This window comes from Heptranchias perlo, chromosome 4 (assembly GCF_035084215.1).
Source record: "Heptranchias perlo isolate sHepPer1 chromosome 4, sHepPer1.hap1, whole genome shotgun sequence".
Lineage (NCBI taxonomy): Eukaryota > Metazoa > Chordata > Chondrichthyes > Hexanchiformes > Hexanchidae > Heptranchias > Heptranchias perlo.
This window is the reverse complement of record NC_090328.1, coordinates 121,060,227-121,081,089: the sequence shown is the minus strand read 5'-3', so window position 1 is coordinate 121,081,089 and position 20,863 is coordinate 121,060,227. Positions and strand designations below refer to the sequence as shown.

Genomic DNA, 20,863 nt, shown 5'->3' with positions numbered 1-20,863 from the left:
CCTTACTTCAAGTCACCCTATCAACATATCCTTCAATTCCTTTCTCCCTCACGTACTTATCTAGCTTCCCCTTAAATGCATCAGAAAGTCATGTTCCCTGATCGGGAATCGGACCCTCACACTACACCACCAGGGAATTATTTAAAGCGGTTGCACTGAGTGGAATTAAGACTGCAGATTATTCGGGATTATATTAGGACGAGGAGGCAGCAGCAACTCAATCTGTTCTGTTTGGGGCTTTCCGCTCTTGGGGGAACGTTATTAGGGAGTCCGATATTTTTAACCATCCACCGTGTATAGCATGCAAATCACCTTAGCACGATCGCTTCCGGTAGGGACTGTACCAGGGATGAGTAAAGAGTCCAAATTCAAACTCACATAGAACCATATTGATTTTATTTGGAAAGTCCTGAAGTTCATCCAGTTTGGATAGCTTCATATTTGGAAATGGTTTTCCATTTTTGAAAAGAATGACACTGTTCTTTCAGACAGAGAAACAACAATCCCTGTACTCGCTGACCTACACTGGCTCCCAGTCTGGCAACACCTCGATTTTAAAATTCTCATCTTTGTTTTCAAATCTTTCCCTGGCCTCGCCTCTCCCTTTCTCTGTAACCTCCTCCAGCCCTAACACCCTCCAAGATCTCTGCGCTCCTCCAATTCTGGCCTCTTGCGCTTCCCCAATTTTCATCGCTCCGCCATTGGCGGCCGTGCCTTCAGCTGCCTAGGCCCTAAGCTCTGGAATTCCCTCCCTAAACCTCTCCGCCTCTCTACCTCTCTCTCCTCCTTTAAGTTGCTCCTTAAAACCTACCTCTTTGACCAAGCTTTTGGTCACCTGTCCTAATATCTCTTTATGTTGCTCGGGGTCAAATTTTGTTTGCTAACGCTCCCGTGACGCGCCTTGGGACGTTTTACTATGTTAAAGGCGCTATATAAATGCAAGTTGCTGTTATTGTTATTATTGTTGTGTCCTCTGTAACTTCTATTCTAGATTACATGTCCCAGAGCCATTCAGTTCACTTGCACATGCTTGGTTTGAGTATCTCGCTGTGGTTCCTCACTTATCACAGTGGCCAGCTGACAAACGTCTTGTACCTCATGGCTGAAGCACAACGACAAAAAAAGCATTTTTTAAGCAATGAAATCCAGCCGCATTTTATAGGCATGCTTAGACATTCAACACTTTGCATTTTTATATTGCCTTTTAATATAGCAAACAAACCATCCCGAGGCGTGCACAGCCGAGGTTTAAGCCCGAGCGGGAGGAAGGGGAGAAAAGTTGAAGAGGTGGCTTTTAAAGAGGCTTTAGAATGTTGCGAAGAATGTAGCAAGGCTTGAAAGGTTTAAGGAGGGAGTGCTAGCAGATGGCTGAAAGCTATGCCATTGATGGTGGAGCAGAGAGAGAGGGGAATGCCCAAAGAACGAAGAATGCAAGCAAGAGGCAAAGAGGATGAGGCCATAAGGAGATTTGTAGACAAGGCCACAGGATTTTGAAGTTAATGCAGTGAGAGATGGGGCATCTGTGTCCACAGAGGAATCTATCTTCTTGTCATTTCTGATTTGTTTTTGCCTCCAACACATTCTTGACTCTAACGGAAGAGCATGTTCTGTTTTGCTGTGATTTCTTAACTTGCAAAAATATTCTTTGCCTTTTGTATTTGGAATGATAAAATGGTCTTTGGGTATTGTTTGTGCACTCGATGTTATAGTGAAGCCAGAAAAATATCTATTGTTAACCACCCCTGTCCACTGATCTGGGCTGAGCAAACATTTGATTACAACACTGGACTGTGAACGTAGGAACAGGAGTAGGCCATTCAGCCCCTCAAGTCTGTTCCGCCATTCATTTAGATCATGGCTGATCTGTACCTCAACTCCATTTACCCGACCCTTGCTCAGTATCCCTTAATACCCTTACCGTACAAAAATCTATCAACCTCGGTTTTGAATTTTTCAATTGACCCCCCAGCCTCAACAGCTTTTTGGAGGAGAGAGTTCCAGTTTTCCACTAACCTGTGTGTGAGGAAGTGCTTCCTGACATCACCCCTGAACGGCCTGGCTCTAATTTTAAGCATATGTCCCTTTGTTCTGGACTCCCCCACCAGAGGAAAGAGTTTCTCTCTATTTTTCTCCTTTTAAATGTTTTACTATGTTAAAGCCATTGTATACATGCAAGTTGTTGTTATGGTTGTTGCTGTTGGACTAATGCTCATTTTTTTGTCCTGGGCAATGAATATTAATCAATCAAGTTAACAAACTTCAAATGAGGGTAGTGAGACATTTGTGCTACCAGTGACATTTGACACGAGATTTTTATTTTATTCATAATAGAAACAAAAATGAAACACGGTTGTGAAAATATTTGCAGATGTGCCATCTGCTGCAGCGCAAAGTTGCAAAGGCATCCATCCAGCAGCGAGGCTTCACAGCTGGCTTTCGAGAACGGGTTTCCCAGAATCCAGTTCCGCCCAGAAAACTGTAACCTCCTCCAGCCCTACAACCCTTCGAGATCTCGGCGCTCCTCCAATTCTGGCCTGATTTCCTTCACTCCAACTTTGGCGGCCTTGCCTTCAGCTGCCTCGGCCCTAAGCTCTGGAATTCCCTCCCTAAACCTCACAACCTCTCTCTCCTCCTTTTAAGATGTTCCTTAAAACCTACCTCTTTGATCAAGCTTTTGATTGCCTGTCCTAATATCTCCTTATATGGCTTGGTGTCAAATTTTGTTTGATAATCGCTCCTGTGAAGCGCCTTGGGATATTTTACTACGTTAAAGGCGCTATATAAATGCAAGTTGTTGTTGTTTAATGTTACCTGATTAAAGCAACAGGAAGCAACCAAACAGTACACGAATCTACCAGATCAGCAGAACCATTCAGATCGATTCCATTTCCCACTAGCAAACCTGAAACCAATCTCAGATAGAAAAATGATTTCCCAAATGTGTGAATTTGTTTCGGAATTACAAGATCAACGGCACTGTTTTTTTTAAAATTCCCTTTTTTTTCACGAAGTGAAGTATTGATCAGACTATTCCCTTTCTACCCAGTCCAAAGCCATGAGAGAGCGATGGCTCCTTCAAGGAACCCCTGCTGTGTCGGCTGCAGAGGAGGAAGCCAGAAACCAGCAGATACAGTCAGATGAGAACAAGGCAAAGAAACTGGATGAAGCCATTCGCAGGTCAGACGGGCAAAAAAAATGTCACTGCTCTGCGTGTAATCGTTTAATGGTCCACTTTTCCGCTAAAATAACAAACCAGGATCTCAAAGTTGGAGCAATGGATTCTGATTTGCATGTTGAAGGATGCATTTACACAACAAGAAATGTATACCAGATGTAGGGTAATGATGGCTGGCTGCTCCGCCCTCCCCCCATGGCTCAGCTGGTGAGGAGCCCTTCCCGGTATTGAACCAATCCAGACAGACAAGGAAGGTCCCAGGTTCGAATGCCACTCTGTGCTGAGTTAATTGATCTCAGCCAGGCTGGTGGTAGAAAAGTTAAAAGTAGCCTTGCTGCCCTGTTTTAGAGAATCACCAGGATTCTATAGCAAAGTGCAACAATAGGACCGTCCAAAGTCCAAAGCTGGATGTGCACTTGGTGCATTGCAGTTGGATTCAGAGCCCCTGGACTAGGGGAAGATGACATTAGCCAGGGTTTTTCCACTCCTCACCACTATCCAGTGACTTCTGGTGAAGGTTGCATTTGTGCACAATCTGTGGGTGACTGGGCTGGGCCATGTTGCCACGGTCGAATAGTCGGCCAACAATCACGGTCAAGGTTGACAAGTGAAGAACGGCCACTTGACCAAGGCACCGAGGGTGTCGAGTGTCTGTGGAACCAAACTCCTGCAGGACTGAGAAGAAAGGAGGAAAGAAAAGCAATGGCAGACACAAGAGAATTGAAAGTGAAATACAAGTCGATGATTGAATCAAAGGGTTCTGATGGCACAAGCAGCAAGTTTAAAGCTTGAATTGTTTATAATATCATCAGAACCCTATTGTTTAAATACATGGCTTATATTTGACAGTCATTTCCTATTATCTGCTCTTTACAATTCAAAGTTGGTTCAGGTTTTTGAATTTGAGTGACTTGCCACTTCTGTTCGGACAGTTCCCGCAATCTCACCTGAATTATTTCTAATATTTTTTCTTAAATTCATTTCTGGACCTGGAGGAGATTTCTAGCTGCGAAGTTGAATGGAGGTTTTCCAATGTTAAATGTTAGCGGAAATGATTCCATTTCAAATAAATAGACGGTGTAACAAAGTTACAAAGTTATTTCCCCTTTTTGCTGGTGGGGTTACGTGTAGCGTAACCGGGATCTTGGGTTCATGTCACGCTACACGTAACCCCACCAGCAAAAAGGGGAAGAAAAAAAAGGGGAAAAAAAAGTTATGTTTTTAATATTATCTCTCTCTCTCTCTCTGCCATTTGGGTTTCTTTCTGTCTGTCTGTGTAATTGACACAATGTATATCCAGTGTACTGGGACGTGCTGTTCTCCGTGACTGGCCTGTTTGAATAACAACGACACCTTTTGATTGGTGTGATGCTGTCCCAGCCTAGTATAAGATATGCGATTTGAGAACCTTTTCACTCATTCACCTGACGAAGGGGCTAATCTCCGAAAGCTTGTGATTTTAAAATAAATTTGTTGGACTATAACCTGGTGTTGTAAGATTCCTTACATTTGTCCACCCCAGTCCATCACCGGCATCTCCACATCATGAAAGGATGGTGGAAGCAGATTCAATAATAACTTTCAAAAGGGAATTGGATAAATATTTGAAGGGGGGAAATTTACAGGGCTATGAGGAAAGAGCGGGGGAAGTGGGACTAAATGGACAGCAATTTCCAAGAGCCGGCACAGGCATGATGAGCCAAATGGCCTTCTGTGCTGAATCATTCTATGATCCTACAATACACCTTCACGCGATTATACACTTGTCTGATTGGGGCTTTTCTTGTGAGATTCCATCAGAGGAATCGTCTACTGATACAAAATGGCAACATGTCCACAAAGGGAAAAGTAGTGGGATGGAGAGAGCCCACAGCTGGCTTTGGTTAATGGATCTATGGGGCTTGAAACATCTTTCAGACCCTGGAAAATCTTCCAGGATATTAAGTAAGGCAGGTTAGAACTGACTATTGAGATGCTGTGTTTATATAAGCCAAGAGAATTGAAAAAGCTCTAATCCATTAAGTGCCCTGTTAAAGACAGTGTTAGATACATGGGATTAATTGAAATAAATTAGGTAGGTATCTCGATTTATTAGGATTGGGGATAGCAACGGCAAGTTTAATGGCATCTTATTGTGGTAGCAGTGGGGAAAGGTTTTAGGGCCATTTCTTGCACTGACTAAACCAGCTGGATTGTTTCATACATTGAATACCTGCACAAAAAGACAGACAAATAATAATGGGGCTTTCAGATTAAATGTAAGAATATAAAGCATGGAAAAAAAAGATCACTCAGCACGTCAATTGCATCCCTTCCAAAGGTCATGTACAATCTGCTCTATCCTCTACTTATTTAATCATCAGAAAGAAAAAAGAAAGAACTAACTTGTATTACTGCCTTTCACAAGCTCAGGACGTCCCAAATCGCTTTACATTCACTGAAGTACTTTTGAAGTGTAGTCATTGTTGTAATGTAGGAAATGCGGTAGCCAATTTGCGTACAGCAAGGTCCCATCAAACAGCAATGAAATAAATTACCAGATCATCCGTTTTAGGTGTTGGTTGAGGGATAAATGTTGGCCAGGAGACCGGGAGAACTCCCCTGCTCTTTGAAATAATACCCTAGGATCTTTTATGTCCACTTGAGAAGTCAGACGGGGCTTTAGTTTAACAACTCACCTAAAAGACGGCACCTCTAACAGTGCAACACTCCCTCAGTACTGCACTCCCTCAATACTGCACTGAAGTGCCAGCCTAGGTTATATTCTCAAGTCTCGGGAATGGAATTTGAACCCACGACCTCTGATTCAGAGATGAGAGTACTACCCCCGAGTGACAGCTGACAACTCACAGGGAAAGTTCTCCAAAAAGACAGGTGAGAAAGGTTCCCCAATAAATTCGGGCAAATTCAGCAAATCCCCACTAGCATAGATCAGAGAATCGATGCTGCAGTATTGTAGCCCTACTTCTGACCTAGGCAGCTTTCCTCAAATTTCATTTCCATGGTCCCAGCAGCACAGGAACGACTATGTTCCAAGAAGTATTTGATCATCACTACCTAGACTTACGTCCATAAAAATATTCCATTTAATTCTTAACCATATATCTGTCCAGCTCTTTGTTGAAGCAGCTAATCCATGCAGCACTAGTTACTTTTGCTGGGCGGAGATTCTACATATTCTTTATACTGCTCGCAGAGCTGAGGATTGGCAGGTGTATTGATATAAATCACCTTTGGTCTTGCTCCATCAGTTAATGAAGATACCCTCACTTTGCCAAGGTAGCGTGGAAATGCATCTCATAGAAATACATAAAATTACATAGAATTTTACAGCATACAAACAGGCCATTCGGCCCAACTGGTCTATGCCGGCGTTTATGCTCCATACGAGCCTCCGCACACCCTACTTCATCTCATCCTATCAACATATCCTTCTATTCCTTTCTCCTTCATGTATTTATCTAGCTTCCTCTTAAAGGCATCTATACTAATCACCTCAACTGCTCCATGTGGTAGCGAGTTCCACATTCTCACCATTTTCTGAGTACATACGAATATATGAATTAAACGCAGGAGTAGACCATTCGGCCCCTCGAGCCTATTCTGCCATTTGATAAGATCATGGCTGATATTATTGTGACCTCAACCCTACTTTCCTGTCTACCTACTATAACCTTTGACTCCTTGTTAATCAGGAATCTATCTAACTCAGCCTTAAAAATATTCAATGACCCTGCCTCCACCGTCTCTGGGGAAGGGAGTTCCACAGATTCACGATCCTCTCAGAGAAAAAATTTCTCCTCATCTCTGTCTTAAATGGGAGACCCCTTATTTTTAAACAGTGGCCCCGAGTTCTAGTCTCTCCCGGAAGGGGAAACATCCTCTCAGCATCTACCCCTTCCAGTCCCCCCAGGATCTTATATGTTTCAATAAGATCACCTCTCATTCTTCTGAAGTTTCTCCTGAACTACTTGTTAGATTTATTAATGACTATCTTATATTTATGGCCCCCAGTTTTGGACTCCCCCACAAGTGGAAACATCTCTTATTTTATTACATAAAAAGCTATAAAAGGAGTATAGTACACCATCGTCGTTTTCTCTTAAAATACAGTATGAAATTATTCATTTACAGAGTTTATCTTGACATCATTCCTTTTTGATCTGCACCATTTGAAAAAATATATACTATTTTTACTTCTATGTAAGAAACAGCCTAAATAATGCTCAAATATTGCTCATTGATGTGGTGAGTTGTTGATGCAGCGAGTTGTGATGATCTGGAATGCACTGCCTGAAAGGGCGGTGGAAGCAGATTCAATAGTAACTTTCAAAAGGGAATTGGATAAATACTTGAAAAGGAAAAATTTGCTGGGCTATGGGGAAAGAGCAGGAGAGTGGGATAAGGGGCAGGGGAGTTGAAGGCGCCAGGTCATGTGACGAAACCTCCAGGAATACCTCCAGGAGGCAGATTCAATCGTCGCCTTCAAAAGGTAACTGGATAAATATTTGAAGGAGAAAAATTTGCAGGGCGAGGGCGGGGAGTGGGACTAGCTGGATTGCTCTTGCATGGAGCTGGCGCGGACTCAATGGGCCGAATGGCCTCCTTCTGTGCTGTAACCTTTCTATGATTCTAATACGTCCAACCAGAGTTGGCAACCCTAAGTCACGCTACAGCAATGAATACCATCTTGCCAGCTTGTGTGAGACGATTACAGAATAACTTGTCAGCACCTAATTATCCTACATTGCAGGAAACCAGCAGTCTTGGTTCTATGAAAAGACATGCCAACGATAATTACTGAATATAGTATGATCCCATTAAACAATGCCATGTAATAGTTGTGTCCCAGAAAAGAGTTGTTAACCCCTTCTGGGGTGCAGCTCAAAAAAAAGGCTACACTATCATCAGATTTAGAGCCACACTTTGATAGATGCTTCAGGGTTACTGTAAGATTACTAGAGAGTAATAAATCTTCTAGAATAGGCAACAATGAAGTCAGAAGAGGATGAAAAACTGTTCGCAGGGACATCTGAAGAGATTTCAACGGTCTGATTTTGGCCATATATTCTGACTGGATGCTTGTCAGCTTCCTGCTTAAGAGAATGTTGGTTTGATGCCCTAAAGGGAAAAGCTTGAGAAGAAAATGTTGGATGCAGTTCATCAGTATCAATCCCGATTTGAAAAGTGCCATATGACACCAGATGAGACAAGAGTATTGGCTGTGGATCAGAAGAGATGGTTTACACCAGCTGAGAGGCCATTCTTCAGAATGATAATAATGTCAACCAAAGGTAGTGGAAGTATTTTCAGAAAGTGACATATTGTATACATTAACTTGGGGAACTCAGTCGGGGCCAAGCACAACACTGGAATGTGTACGGACATCCCATAAACTTGGAGAACTTTGCAAGAAAGAAAGAAAGAGTTGCCTTTATATAGTGCCTTTCACAACCTCAGGACGCCCCAAAGTGCTTTACAGCCAATGAAGAACTTCTGAAGTGTAGTCACTGTAGGGAAACCCAGCAGCCAATTTGCGTACAGCAAAGTCCCACAAACAGCAATGTGATAATGACCAGATTATCTGTTTTAGTGATGTTGGTTGAGGGATAAATATTGGCCAGGACACCAGGAAGAACTCCCCTGCTCTTTTTGAAAATAGTGCCTTGGGATCTTGAACATCTACCTGAGAGGGCAAACGGGGCCTCGGTTTAACGTCTCATCTGAAAGATTGCCTCAGTACTGCACTGGAGTGATGGCCTAGATTTTGTGCTCAAGTCTCTGGGGCGGGGCTTGTAACCAACAACCTTCTGACTCAGAGGCTATCGACTGAGCACAACTGACAATGCAAACAAATTACTTGTTTACTCCCTTTTATAGGAAAATGGTAGATTGGGGAGGTGGAAGAATATGGTTGGCACCTGGCCAGCATCTCACTAGCCCAGACGAATTTTAACAATTGCCACTGGTTGCTAGTTGACAGTCTTAACCAGCAATACAGTAACCGTTTTCTCAATTTTGCACGTGGAAGACTTCAACAGGCAATGGAAAAAATCAACCGGCAACCAGAGGCAATTTGAAAAACTAGTCAGGGTGGTGAAAAATTAGTCAATGTGGTGAAAACCTAGTCAGGGTGGTGCTAAGCTAGTCAGGGTGGTGAAAAACTAGCCAGGGTGGTGATAAACTAGTCAGGGTGGTGAAAAATTAGCCAATGTGGTGAAAAACTAGTCAGGGTGGTGAAAAACTAGTCAGGGGTGATAAACTAGTCAGGGTGGTGAAAAACTAATCAGGGTGGTGAAAAATTAGCCAATGTGGTGAAAAACTAGTCAGGGTGGTGAAAAACTAGTCAGGATAGTGAAAAATTAGCCAATGTGGTGAAAAACTAGTCAGGGTGGTGAAAAACTAGTCAGGATAGTGAAAAATTAGCCAATGTGGTGAAAAACTAGTCAGGGTGGTGAAAAACTAGTCAGGGTGGTGAAAAACTAGTCAGGGTGGTGAAAAAATAGTCAGGGTAGTGAAAAATTAGCCAATGTGGTGATAAACTAGTCAGGGTGGTGATAAACTAGTCAGGGTGGTGAAAAATTAGCCAGTGTAGCAACTTTCTGAGAAGAGAAAATAAATACCTAAAAACAGTAACTACAAATGTTAAAAAGAAAAGGACACTGCAGACTAAATGGAGAAATGAAATACAATAAAAACAGTTCAGTCTTTGTTTTAAGATGTACGTTTTTTTCTATGCATTTGTGGTTCTATTAAATATTTTGGTCAATTTCTTTTAATGGCATCATCAGTACATTCTTATTTTAAGGAGAATGCCTTTTTCTCATTTAAAATGTTCTATCTTTAGTAGCATAATGGATTGCAGATTGGTAAGGAATTGGGAACAAAAAACTGAAAGCGCAGAAAACGCAGAATGCAGATGCCGCTCCGTGAATGCAGACTCTGGTGACATATCGGTTTTATGTGGCTCAAATGCAATTCCGCAAATGTTTTCTCTTCAATTCTGTAGCCGCAAGTCTTGCAGTGGATCTGCCAGCCAACTTTCTGCTGAAAATTGCATAGTTCGAAAGGACTGACTTTCACTCAGTTCCAAAACACGTACATAGTGGAAAGGGCCTAATTAATGTTAACAACTTGAAGGCATCTAAAAACGAAGTAAATTGCTTGGTTAGTTTATTTTTAGAAAATATATTTTCTGGTGCATATTTCCGAGTCTTATTTTAACACGTGACTTCACTTGAAAAGTAGTTCAATATACATAGAAATACGTAGAAGTTACAACTCAGAAACGGGCCATTTTGGCTAATCATTCCCATGTCTGTGTTTACCCTCCACACGAGCAAGTAGTCCTAATCACATTTACCCAAACTGTTCTCATATCCTATCATCCCTTTTTCTTCATCCAATCTAATCTTGAATGTTGACATAGTTTCTGCCAAAACCGCTAACCCTAGAAGTGAATTCCACAGTTTCACAACTCTCTGTGTGAACAAGTTTCTCTTGCTCTCTGTTTTAAATCTCTTACATTTAACCTTGTCTGTACGGCCCCCTCATTCTGAACCCCTCAAGTACTGGAAACAGTCTGCTTCCACCTACCCTGTCCCATCCTTTCATAATTTTAACCATTTCTTTTCATATCGGCCTGCATTGTTCTAACGATAAAAGCCCTGCATTGTCTTTGGCTGTCAAGCACTATAGGACTGAGGACTAGAAAGTTGCCATATAAATGCAAGTTCTTTCTTTCTTTAGACTAGGAATAAGAAATGAAAGAAGGAATACAAATTTCGCAAGAATTTACAGTACGGCATACTTGCAACAAAAATAGATTACGACTCTTGTCTCTTTAAAAATAATATTGGGCCAGAATTTGCTGGTTAAATAGCAGTGAGTTTAATGGCCCTCGCCTTTATTAATGTGTAAATTATCCAGCAACTTGTGGTGAGGAAGAGATACCCCGTGAATTGCGAATCGCCACAAATCGCTGGATGATCTGAGCCGCTCCGCCATTAGCCTCACGAGAACGGCAACTCGTCCTCAATCTCCCCGTGAGTTTCAAGAAATTGCTGCATTTGCTCATTAATTGCCAATTAAACTCGCTGCAGAAAGTTAGGGCTGGAACTTAACAGCGTAAGGATCCTTTTAATGAGGAAATTTATGTTCCTGCAATTTAAAATTTTAATTTTTTTTCTTACTTTATCTTTCTGTCTCTTTTTTCCCTCTCTCTTAATCTAATCTTTCTTTTCCTCTTTATTTCCCATTCTGTACCTGACTTAATTCTGATTCACCCTCCTTCTCGGTCGTTCCTCAGCTTCTTTCTCAATCCTTAAATCTCATTGATTAAGGAGATAGACTGTTGGTCCCGTCATTCACCAAGGTCTCGGATGCCCCATTGCCCTCGTTGTGCCCGTTATTAGCTCGCACTTTCAGCAACATACAGGGCAAAAAATTTTCAAGCCGAAAAGTGTAACCAACGGGGCACGCCGTGAGATACTCCACTCCAGCCAAATCCGGGCCCTAATGTAAGTTCTCAATTTACATTGCTGATTTCAGGAGGAGCGTCAGGAGGTGGGGAAATGACTCTCAGTCCTGATCAAATTAGGATAGCATTTAACTCAATTGTAATGTGCCACCAACACTCACCGTTGAGGCTCAGATGTGGCGACGGTGAAATACCAGAGAGTGGCTGGCACTTAAGGCACCGAGTCATAAATCAACTTCACGGGAGGAGGGCAGAACATGAGGGAGAAGAAATTCTCAGTTGGTCGCTCTCACTTCATAAACCTTTGTTCAGTTAAAAATTTCCCAAGGCAGTGGATGCCTCAGCTCTCCAGACTAAACCGAAATGTTGATGGACAACATGTTGAGGGCAGGCTGTCACTTTTGGAGTCTGCTCCCAGACCGTGCCAATGTTAGCGAGCAAGAAACAACAACAAAAACATACAGTGGAACATCAGAGCAGTCCTGCACGTTTCGGCGAGCTTTCAGCTGGGTCCTGAGATGTTACTCCTCAAACCTGTCTTAAAAAGAAAATGAGCTGGTCGACTAAAATCACTTCAGGGCCGAGGCCTCCTTTTGAAACATTTTACACGTTTTCAGCAAGTTGAATTCTGTTGCAGAAAGACGTTACACAGTTGATTCCAAATAAACACATGCCTGATTCAAGCATAAAATTCCAATGGATTGAACCACTTCCTGGTCACTCCCACCGTCTAGGATTCCAGGCCTCAGCATAAAACACTTCTTAAATAATCCAATTTTTCGGCATTCCATGCACTAAATTCTACTTGGACTATTTTTAATGTAAAATTGAACTTTTTTGTTAAGAGTTTTCTGTTGTTCGGTGTGGACTGAACTGATGAATGATTTAATGGGCTACGGCACAGTGATTTATGAATTTATTATTTTAATCTGTAATTTATACAAATTCTCAGACCACATACTATTTCTTGGCAAACTTGATCAGGATTCAACTATGCATCAAAAGAATCAAGTAAAACCATCAGCTGGTTGGTGCACCTGCATTTGAGTTCCTTCTACATCTGAGTTCCTCCGACATCTTAATCAGTCCAGTTCCCCATTCAGATAAGTGGGGAGCAAAACTCTTGGACACCACAGCAGGAAACTTCAGTCCTTTTTAATAAGGTGGTGGCCTAAGGTGGGGGGGGGGGGGGTGGGGGGAGAAGAAGATTCTATTCCTGTTGTACACATCAATCATTTAGTAGCTGGCCTTTAGCAGTTCTCCAATTAGCTTCTCTTGAGGAACCTGCACACCAGAGAGTTGATGTAAATGTCACGTTGCTGTTGATTTACTTCTTACTATTTTGTCTGCGAGTGCTTCTTTCAAGCTTTAAAATGCTGATTTTATTTAGCTGCCCACCGTGTAATGTCATCCCTTTATTTTGGACTGAGTGGTTTGTGTGACCCTGCTGTTCAGAAAGGGATTTTCTAAGGAGCAGGCTTGATTCTTTCTGGGGCGGGAGTTGTGTGGTTGCTCGTAAATAAGTCTGAGTCTTGGCAGAGCATGGTAATGGAGGAAGCACGAAGCTTCCTTCCAAAATAAAATGTATCTGTTCGGAGCCGAACTGATTTAGCAACGGTAAAAGGCTAAATGTATTTAATGCAGCTCCAAGCTAAAAAGGCTTGTCTTATGGGGTTTTTAATTTCAACTTGCTGAAGATTAATTATCTTCTGACATTTAGCTCCATTGGCACGTGCACAAAGATAGAGCTGATAATGGCTGTCCTTAATCCCTTTCTCTCTTTCTCACTGACTCTATCGCTTTCTTATTTATTCTCTCCCTCTTTCTGTTTCTCTTTCTGTCTTTCTTTGTCTCTGGCTCTCTTTCTCTCTCTCTCTCTTTCACACAAACACTCACTCACTCTGTCTGTCTCTCTGGTTCTGTGCTCTCTCTGTCTCGCTCAGTCTCTTTCTCCGGCTCTTTCTGTCTATCTCTATCTCTCTCAGTCCCTGTCTCTCTCTCTCTCTCTGCCTCATTTACACGCACACACTCACTCTTTCTGTCTCTTTCTCGCTTCGTCTCACTCTCTGGCTCTCAGCTGTCAGTAATCAGAATGTTTACATTTTATATCTGTGAACAAAATAGCTGATTGATGAGCAATCAAAATTCACTTCATTCTCTTGCTTGCGCTCTCTCTCTCTCTGCCCTTGCCTTCTCTGTGTCTGTCTCTAGATGCATATAATTGAAACACAAGCAAAAGCTACAAAAGGTGTATAATCAGTACAATCTTTGAAATGGAGCTCCGTTCGCTCATTTCCTTCCACTCACACATAAATGCACACACACACATACACACATTACCTTTACCAAGTGTCAGTCGTGGCTCAGTTGGTCGCACTCTCACCTCTAAGTCATTTAAAGGTTGTGGGTTCAAGCCCCACTCCAGAGACTTTGAGCATATTATCCAGGCTGAAGCTTGGAGTGCTGCACTGTCAGAGGTGCCGCCTTTCAGATGGGATGTTAAACGGAGGCCCCCTCTGCTCTCTCAGGTAGATGTAAAGGATCCCATAGCAGTATTTCAATAGAAGAGTAGGGGAGTTCTCCCTGGTGTCCTGGGCCAATATTTGTCCCACAACCAACATCACTAAAACAGATTATCTGGTCATTATCACATTGCTGTTTGGAAATTGGCTGCCACATTTCCCACTGCTGTGACTACACTTCAAAAGTACTTCATTGGCTGTAAAGTGCTTTTGGGACGTCCTGAGCTTGTGAAAGACGTGATATAAACACAAGTCTTTCTTTTCTTTCTCACTGCTATTTAACCAGCTTTTGAAATTCGTCCTCTAGTTTTTCTTCAAATAATTTTGAAAAACAACCAAGCAAATATTGCGAGAAGCTGAAGAGAAACATTTTGTCTGACTAAACGCTACTGATGAATCCTGGAAAGGTGTGCTCACTGCATATATTCAAGCTCCGGGGTCTGTCTTCAGCCGGCAGAGTCAAGATTCTGGGCAAAAATATCAAGTCGAAGCCCAGGCTTTTGAGAGAGGCTGGGCCTCCAAAAAAAAACTTTAATGAAGGCATTAAAACACTCAAAAGACAATTCAATGGGTAAATGTCTAAATTACCCCTCCTCAGTGCTGCACAGAATTGCCAGCTTAGATCATGTGCTCAATTGCTGGAGAGGTGCTTGAACTAGGGTTGCCAACTCTGGTTGGACGTATTCCTGGAGGTTTAATCACATGACCTCCCACCGCCAACTGTCCCAACCAATCAAACAGCCCTTTTTCCCCGTCGCCACAATTTTTAGAACGTATAAATGAAAGTGTTCAAAGAAAATGAGAAAAACACACCATTATTTTTAATGCCACTATGATTTTTCTCCTGGGCTTGATCACAGAGGTGCCCAGGAGATTGATCTTTAATTCCTGGAGACTCCAGGGCAACCCTGGAGGGTTGGAAACTCTGGCTTGAACCCACAGCCTTCTGACTCAGAGGCGAGAGTGCTATCAACTGAGGCTAAGCTGCCACTGCAGAGTTAGTCACTGGGAAAACTTACCAAAAACTGTTAACGTTCCTCAAACAAGAAGGAGTCTCTATGGGTAAATACCGTTCGCCGTGAGACTGACCACAATTTTAGATTTCCAGGTTCCCTGGGTTGGTCATTTTCTCTTAAATTTTCAACTGACAAGCTATGACACTGAAACCATCACTAATATTGTAACAATAAAATGGCACTCCGTACCAGGAGTAGCTTTACTGTTCCAATATTAATTCTAAAATACAAAATTAAACAGTAAACACTTTTAAATCAAAATGTAATCACTTTCCCTCTACTTGCCCTGTCATCCTTTCCCCAGTCTCTCTTCCATCTTTAATATTTTTTTTACTTTTACTGTATTTCTGTTATAGCCTGCTGTGTTCATTGTATCCACGTTCCTCACAAAATAAGGTTTGAATACTTCACTGATCTTCCTCTGCTCCTTGAGCCCATTGTCTATTTTGGATGAAGAAGCTGCTTGGAAAAAATAGGCTTCTCTCTGGCTGAAAGGTGGCCCTTGAGACTTTATCAGTCAATTGAGGCATAGGAGTGTTGATAATTGATGTTTGTGGCCAGGTGGGATCTTCAAATGGATGACACTACAGGTCTGTTAGTTACTTGCAGTCCATTTATGTCCAGATAACTCATCCCCACAGTGCACCAAGAATGAATGGTAAATGAGTACCCATTATATCTCCACACTACTTTCAAAACATTACTTTTTAAACTATTTATACTTCTAAGGTTCAAAAGAGAATGATTCCATTGATATGAGGGTCACGGAGCAGACAAACTGCAAGGGGATTCCTTTGGTGACTCCATCCCAGGTCTCCTGGTCCAGCGTTTGCTGAAGGAAATGAATGGCATGCATGGTTCCACCGAGGAATCCAGTCAGTGAAAATATATATTTTTTAAATCTTTAAGACATGTAAGCTAACTAAACCAGTGTAAAAATGGAAACATAGACTCATTAGATCATGATTATGATGGCAATATAGACTAAACCAACACAGAGATGGAAAGCAAACCAACTATACCAATACAGAGATGGAAACATAGACTTAGCAGACCGACAGAGAGGCAAATATAGATCTATTAGACCAGCACAAAGATAGAAATATAAACCTGCTAGACCAGCAGAGAGATGGAAATATAAACCTGTTAGACCAGCAGAGAGATGGAAATATAAACCTATTAGACCAGCACAGAGATAGAAATATAAACCTGCTAGACCAGCAGAGAGATGGAAATATAAACCTGTTAGACCAGCAGAGAGATGGAAATATTAAACCTATTAGACCAGCAGAGAGATGGAAATATAAACCTATTAGACCAACAGAGACCAACTGTGAGGAGGACACAAAGAGTCTGCAAAGGGATATATACAGGTGAAGTGAGTGGGCAAGAAGGTGGTTGATGGAGTATAATGTGGAGAAATGTGAGGTTATTCACTTTGGTAGGAAGAATAGAAAAACAGAATATTTTTTAAATGGTGAGAAACTATTAAATGTTGGTGTTCAGAGAGACTTGGGTGTCCTCGTACAAGAAACACAAAAAGTTAGTATGCAGGTACAGAAGGCAATTAGGAAAGCAAATGGTATGTTGGCCTTCATTGCAAGGGGGTTGGAGTACAAGAGTAAGGAAGTCTTACTACAATCATACAGGGCTTTGGTGAGACCTCACCTGGAGTACTGTGTAGTTTTGGTCTCCTTATCTAAGGAACGAGATACATGCTTTGGAGGTAGTGCAACGAAAGTTCACTAGATTAATTTTTGGGGTGAGAGGGGTTGTCCTATGAGGAGAGGTTGAGTAAAATGGGCCTATACTCTCTGGAGCTCAGAAGAATGAGAGGTGATCTCATTGAAACATACAAGATTCTGAGGGAACTTGACATGGTAGATGCTGAGAGGTTGTTTCCCATGGCTGGAGAGTCTGGAACTAGGGGGCATAGTTGCAGGATAAGTGGTCGGCCATTTAAGACTGAGATGAGGAAGAATTTCTTCACTCAGAGGGTTGTGAATCTTTGGAATTCCCTACCCCAGATGGCCGTGGATACTGAGTCATTGAATATATTCAAGGCTGAGATAGACAGATTTCTGGATTCTAGGGGAATCAAGGGATATGGGGATCGGGTAGGAAAGTGGAGTTGAGGTCAAAGATCAGCCATGATCTGATTGAATGGCAGAGCAGGATCAAGGGGCTGTGTGGCCTACTCCTGCTCCTAATTCTTATGATAATCTTATGAACATAGAGATGGAAAGTATGTAAATTGGGCTTGTTCTCACTGGAAAAGAGAAGGTTGACAGGTGATATGATTGCTGCTTTTAGGATTTCAAAGGGAGTAGATAATGTAGACCATGACAAGCTGTTTCACCTTGTCCAGAACAGTGGAACCAGAGGACATGGCCTGTGCTTGAAGGGGTGTAAATTCAAACCTAATCTGCGCAAACAATATTTCAGTGAGCGAGTGGTTAATCTATGGACCAGGCTCCCCAGAGAGATGGTGGAAGCAGTTAGTATTGATTCATTCAAATGCAAATTAGATAGATGTGAGTAATTTGAAACATGGCATGTGGGCCTAAAAATTCAGGCACGCCTAATCCCTGCGCCTGTATGGTGAGGCCAGAGGCGCACCCAATATTGGGCTGGAGCCCCATTACCATCGGGCCGGCGGGCTGTGGACAGTAAGTGGCAGCTCGCCGGTGAAGCGGGATGGAAGATCGGGCCTCAGCTAAGCGATTAAAGGGGACCGGGAACGGGGGACAAACTGCAAATCAGGTTTATTAAGAAATAAAATAAAACAAAAGCAAGAGTAAACAGCAGATTTCACTAGAGTACAGAACTTTAATTCAATCAGACTCCATTTCAAAGCAATAGCATGTCCTGAAGGTTAATATTACATTTCTACTTTAGATGCAAAGTTTTACGTGAGATCAAACTCCCAGTGACTCCTTAATTAACCTCTATCCATATAGCTGTACAGCGAGAAGGGAATGGGAAAAGGCATTAGTATTTATTTTTTTTGTCAGGCAGGTTCTGAACATGGAGGTGAGAATCAACACCAGTGTCAGACACCCTAGCTGAAATGCCTGCTGCAACAGACTCAGCAATCATACGAACGTACGAACAATGACGGACAGGAAAAGACCCTCTGGTCCATCCAGCCTGTCCCACACGGTTGTAATACCTTGTGCATCACAATATATACACTCCCCACCCCACACCATGTGATCTCCTGGGAGAGGCGAAAGACCAGATTAAAAATCCCAGGCCAATTTGGGTGGGGAAAGAATCTGGGAAATTCCTCTCTGACCCCTTTGGCGATCAAAACTAACGTGGGATGTGAGCATCACTGACAAGGCCGGTATTTATTGCCCATCCCTTGGTGCCCAAATTGTAACAGTTTGATACAACTGAATGGCTTGCTGGGCCACTTCAGAGAGCAGTTAAGGGTCAACCATGTTGGTGTGGGACTGGGGTCACATATAGGCCCAGACCGGGTAAGGATGGCAGGTTTCCTGCCCTAAAGGACATTAGTGAACCAGTTGGGTTTTTACAACATTCCGACAGCTTCATGGGTCACCAGCTTTATATTTCCAGATTTTTTAAAAGCTGAATTAAAATTCTCAAACTACCCATGGTGGGATTTAAACTCAGGTTCTCTAGATTATTAGTCCAGGACCCTGAATTACTAGTCCAGTGACATAACCACTACACTACCATACCCTGTATGGTGAAACAGTCAGAAACTAGGCCGGGACCTGGTTACATCATTCCCTGACCTAGCGGCGAATTTTCCAGGGTGGGTTTGTGTGTGTGAAACCACCACTCGTCAAGGCCATTGTCATAAGATTGGGGGGGGTAGCTAGGGCCAGGAGCCGAGGCAGAGGTTCCTTATTTCAGGAGTTCCCATGTCCTTGGGGGCCTTTAGAGGGCTCCAGCATAGGAACACTTGGTTACAGCAGGCGTACATCATGGGACCACCTAAGGGGTCCAGGCTTTGATTTGGCCATTGCCTCCATTTTTCTTCAAGGAGAGGGAGATGGGGCAAACACCGTCCCCCCCCCCCCCCCCCCCCCCCATTTAGGGTTGCCAACCCTCCAGGATTGCCCTGGAATCTCCAGAAATTAAAGATTAATCTCTTGGACACTGCTGCCAGCAAACCCAGGAGAAACATCCTACGCGCATCAAACAAAATTGTGTGTTTTTTTTTATTTCTTCAAATGCTTTCGTTTATTAGTTATAAAAATATTGAAGATGGGTTAAAAAAAGGCTGTTTGAGTGGATGGGGCGCTTGGAGGTGGGAGGTGATGTCCAGGAATACATCCAACCAGAGTTGGCAACCCTAACCCCAACCCCTCCCAGCCCAGCACTCTTGAGCTGAAATTCATAGCTTCTTCAGCAGGGTAGTGGGAAAGGGATGATGCCCCAGATATGCCCCTCGCCCGTCAATCACAGAACCGCTCCCTGACCTCGCGAGGCTTGGCAGTCAGCTGCCGGGACGGGGATGGGGGGTGGGGCCGGCACATCCGGGCCCTCACCCCTAACATGCGTCACCCTTCAGATTTGTGGGGCCCTGGAGAATGAGGGAATCAGAGAATTGCACAGCGCAGAATCAGGCCATTCAGCCCATCATGCCCGTGCTGGCTCTATTCCAAATAGTCCCATTACCCTGATTTTTCCCCGTAGCCCTTCAAGTATTTGCCCAATTTTCTTTGGAAAGTTCCTATTGAATCAGCTTCCACCACCATTTCAGGCAGTGCATTCCAGATCATAACAACTCGCTGAGTAAAAAAATTTCTCCTCATCTTCCCCCCTGTCTTTTTTGCCAATCACCTTAAATCTGTGTCCTCTGGCTACCGACCCTTCGGCCACTGGAAACCGTTTCTCTTTATTTACTCTCTCAAAACCCCTCACGATTTTGAACGGCTCTATTAAATTTCCCCTTAACCTTCATAGATCTAACTTTTGCGTACTTGTGCTGTTTTAAAGCTCCATCTATGCAGTTTTCATATGTAAAATATGCCATTTATTTCTTTTTAGGAAGAAGGGGGTTTGCTAAGATAATCTAGGAAACGTAGTTTGTTTTTTGAAGGCGCCTCCAGAAATCTTGAGTAAGCTGGTTAAAAATGTCCCAGTAAATGTTTACTTTTCATGTTGGTTTGTGGTCTTACAAAATCAAGTACCAGTTCATGTTTCATAAGGTTGTGCTGTTTGCTTCACTTTAATTCTTTAAATAGGATGTAATTTTAACTCCAAATAGAAATAATTGTGAATGCACTATTTTGTTCTTTTTAGTTTACCCTACATTGCAAACCTATTTTTTGATACAATCACAATCTTTGTGCTGTACGTCCGCCATGATAACCTGGTCATTTATTCTGCTTACTCTCAAATAATTATCCTCTTTCTGAGAAAATGCAGACTTTTCCATGCTGGACAAAAAAGAAAGTCTCGTATCTCATTATTTCTCTAGCTGACATAAGTCACAACAGAGCAATTTGTTGGGAGTCTCGCTGGCAATCTTAACACACAGGTCCTCTCAGACATGGAGGGAACCCTTTCAGCAGAGTTTGCTTTGTTGTGGCACTTGGTAGGTTTTGCCAAACATAGTTTCAGCTCTCGTACAAAAAGCCCATTGTTTTTCTCTTTTTTTTTGATGAAACAAGAATGAGGACTATGGTTA

The 20,863-nt window shown here is 42.6% G+C and overlaps 1 protein-coding gene across 1 annotated transcript in view; it reads left to right on the top strand.

The window, feature by feature from the left end:
* The window catches only part of palm2akap2 (PALM2 and AKAP2 fusion), a 123,920-nt gene that overhangs the window by 24,096 nt on the left and 78,961 nt on the right, over window positions 1–20,863 (top strand). The window contains exon 4 of the mRNA XM_067983610.1: window positions 3,047–3,177. Coding sequence (XP_067839711.1) covers window positions 3,047–3,177 — 131 coding nt within the window. The remainder of the gene's footprint in view (window positions 1–3,046; window positions 3,178–20,863) is intronic.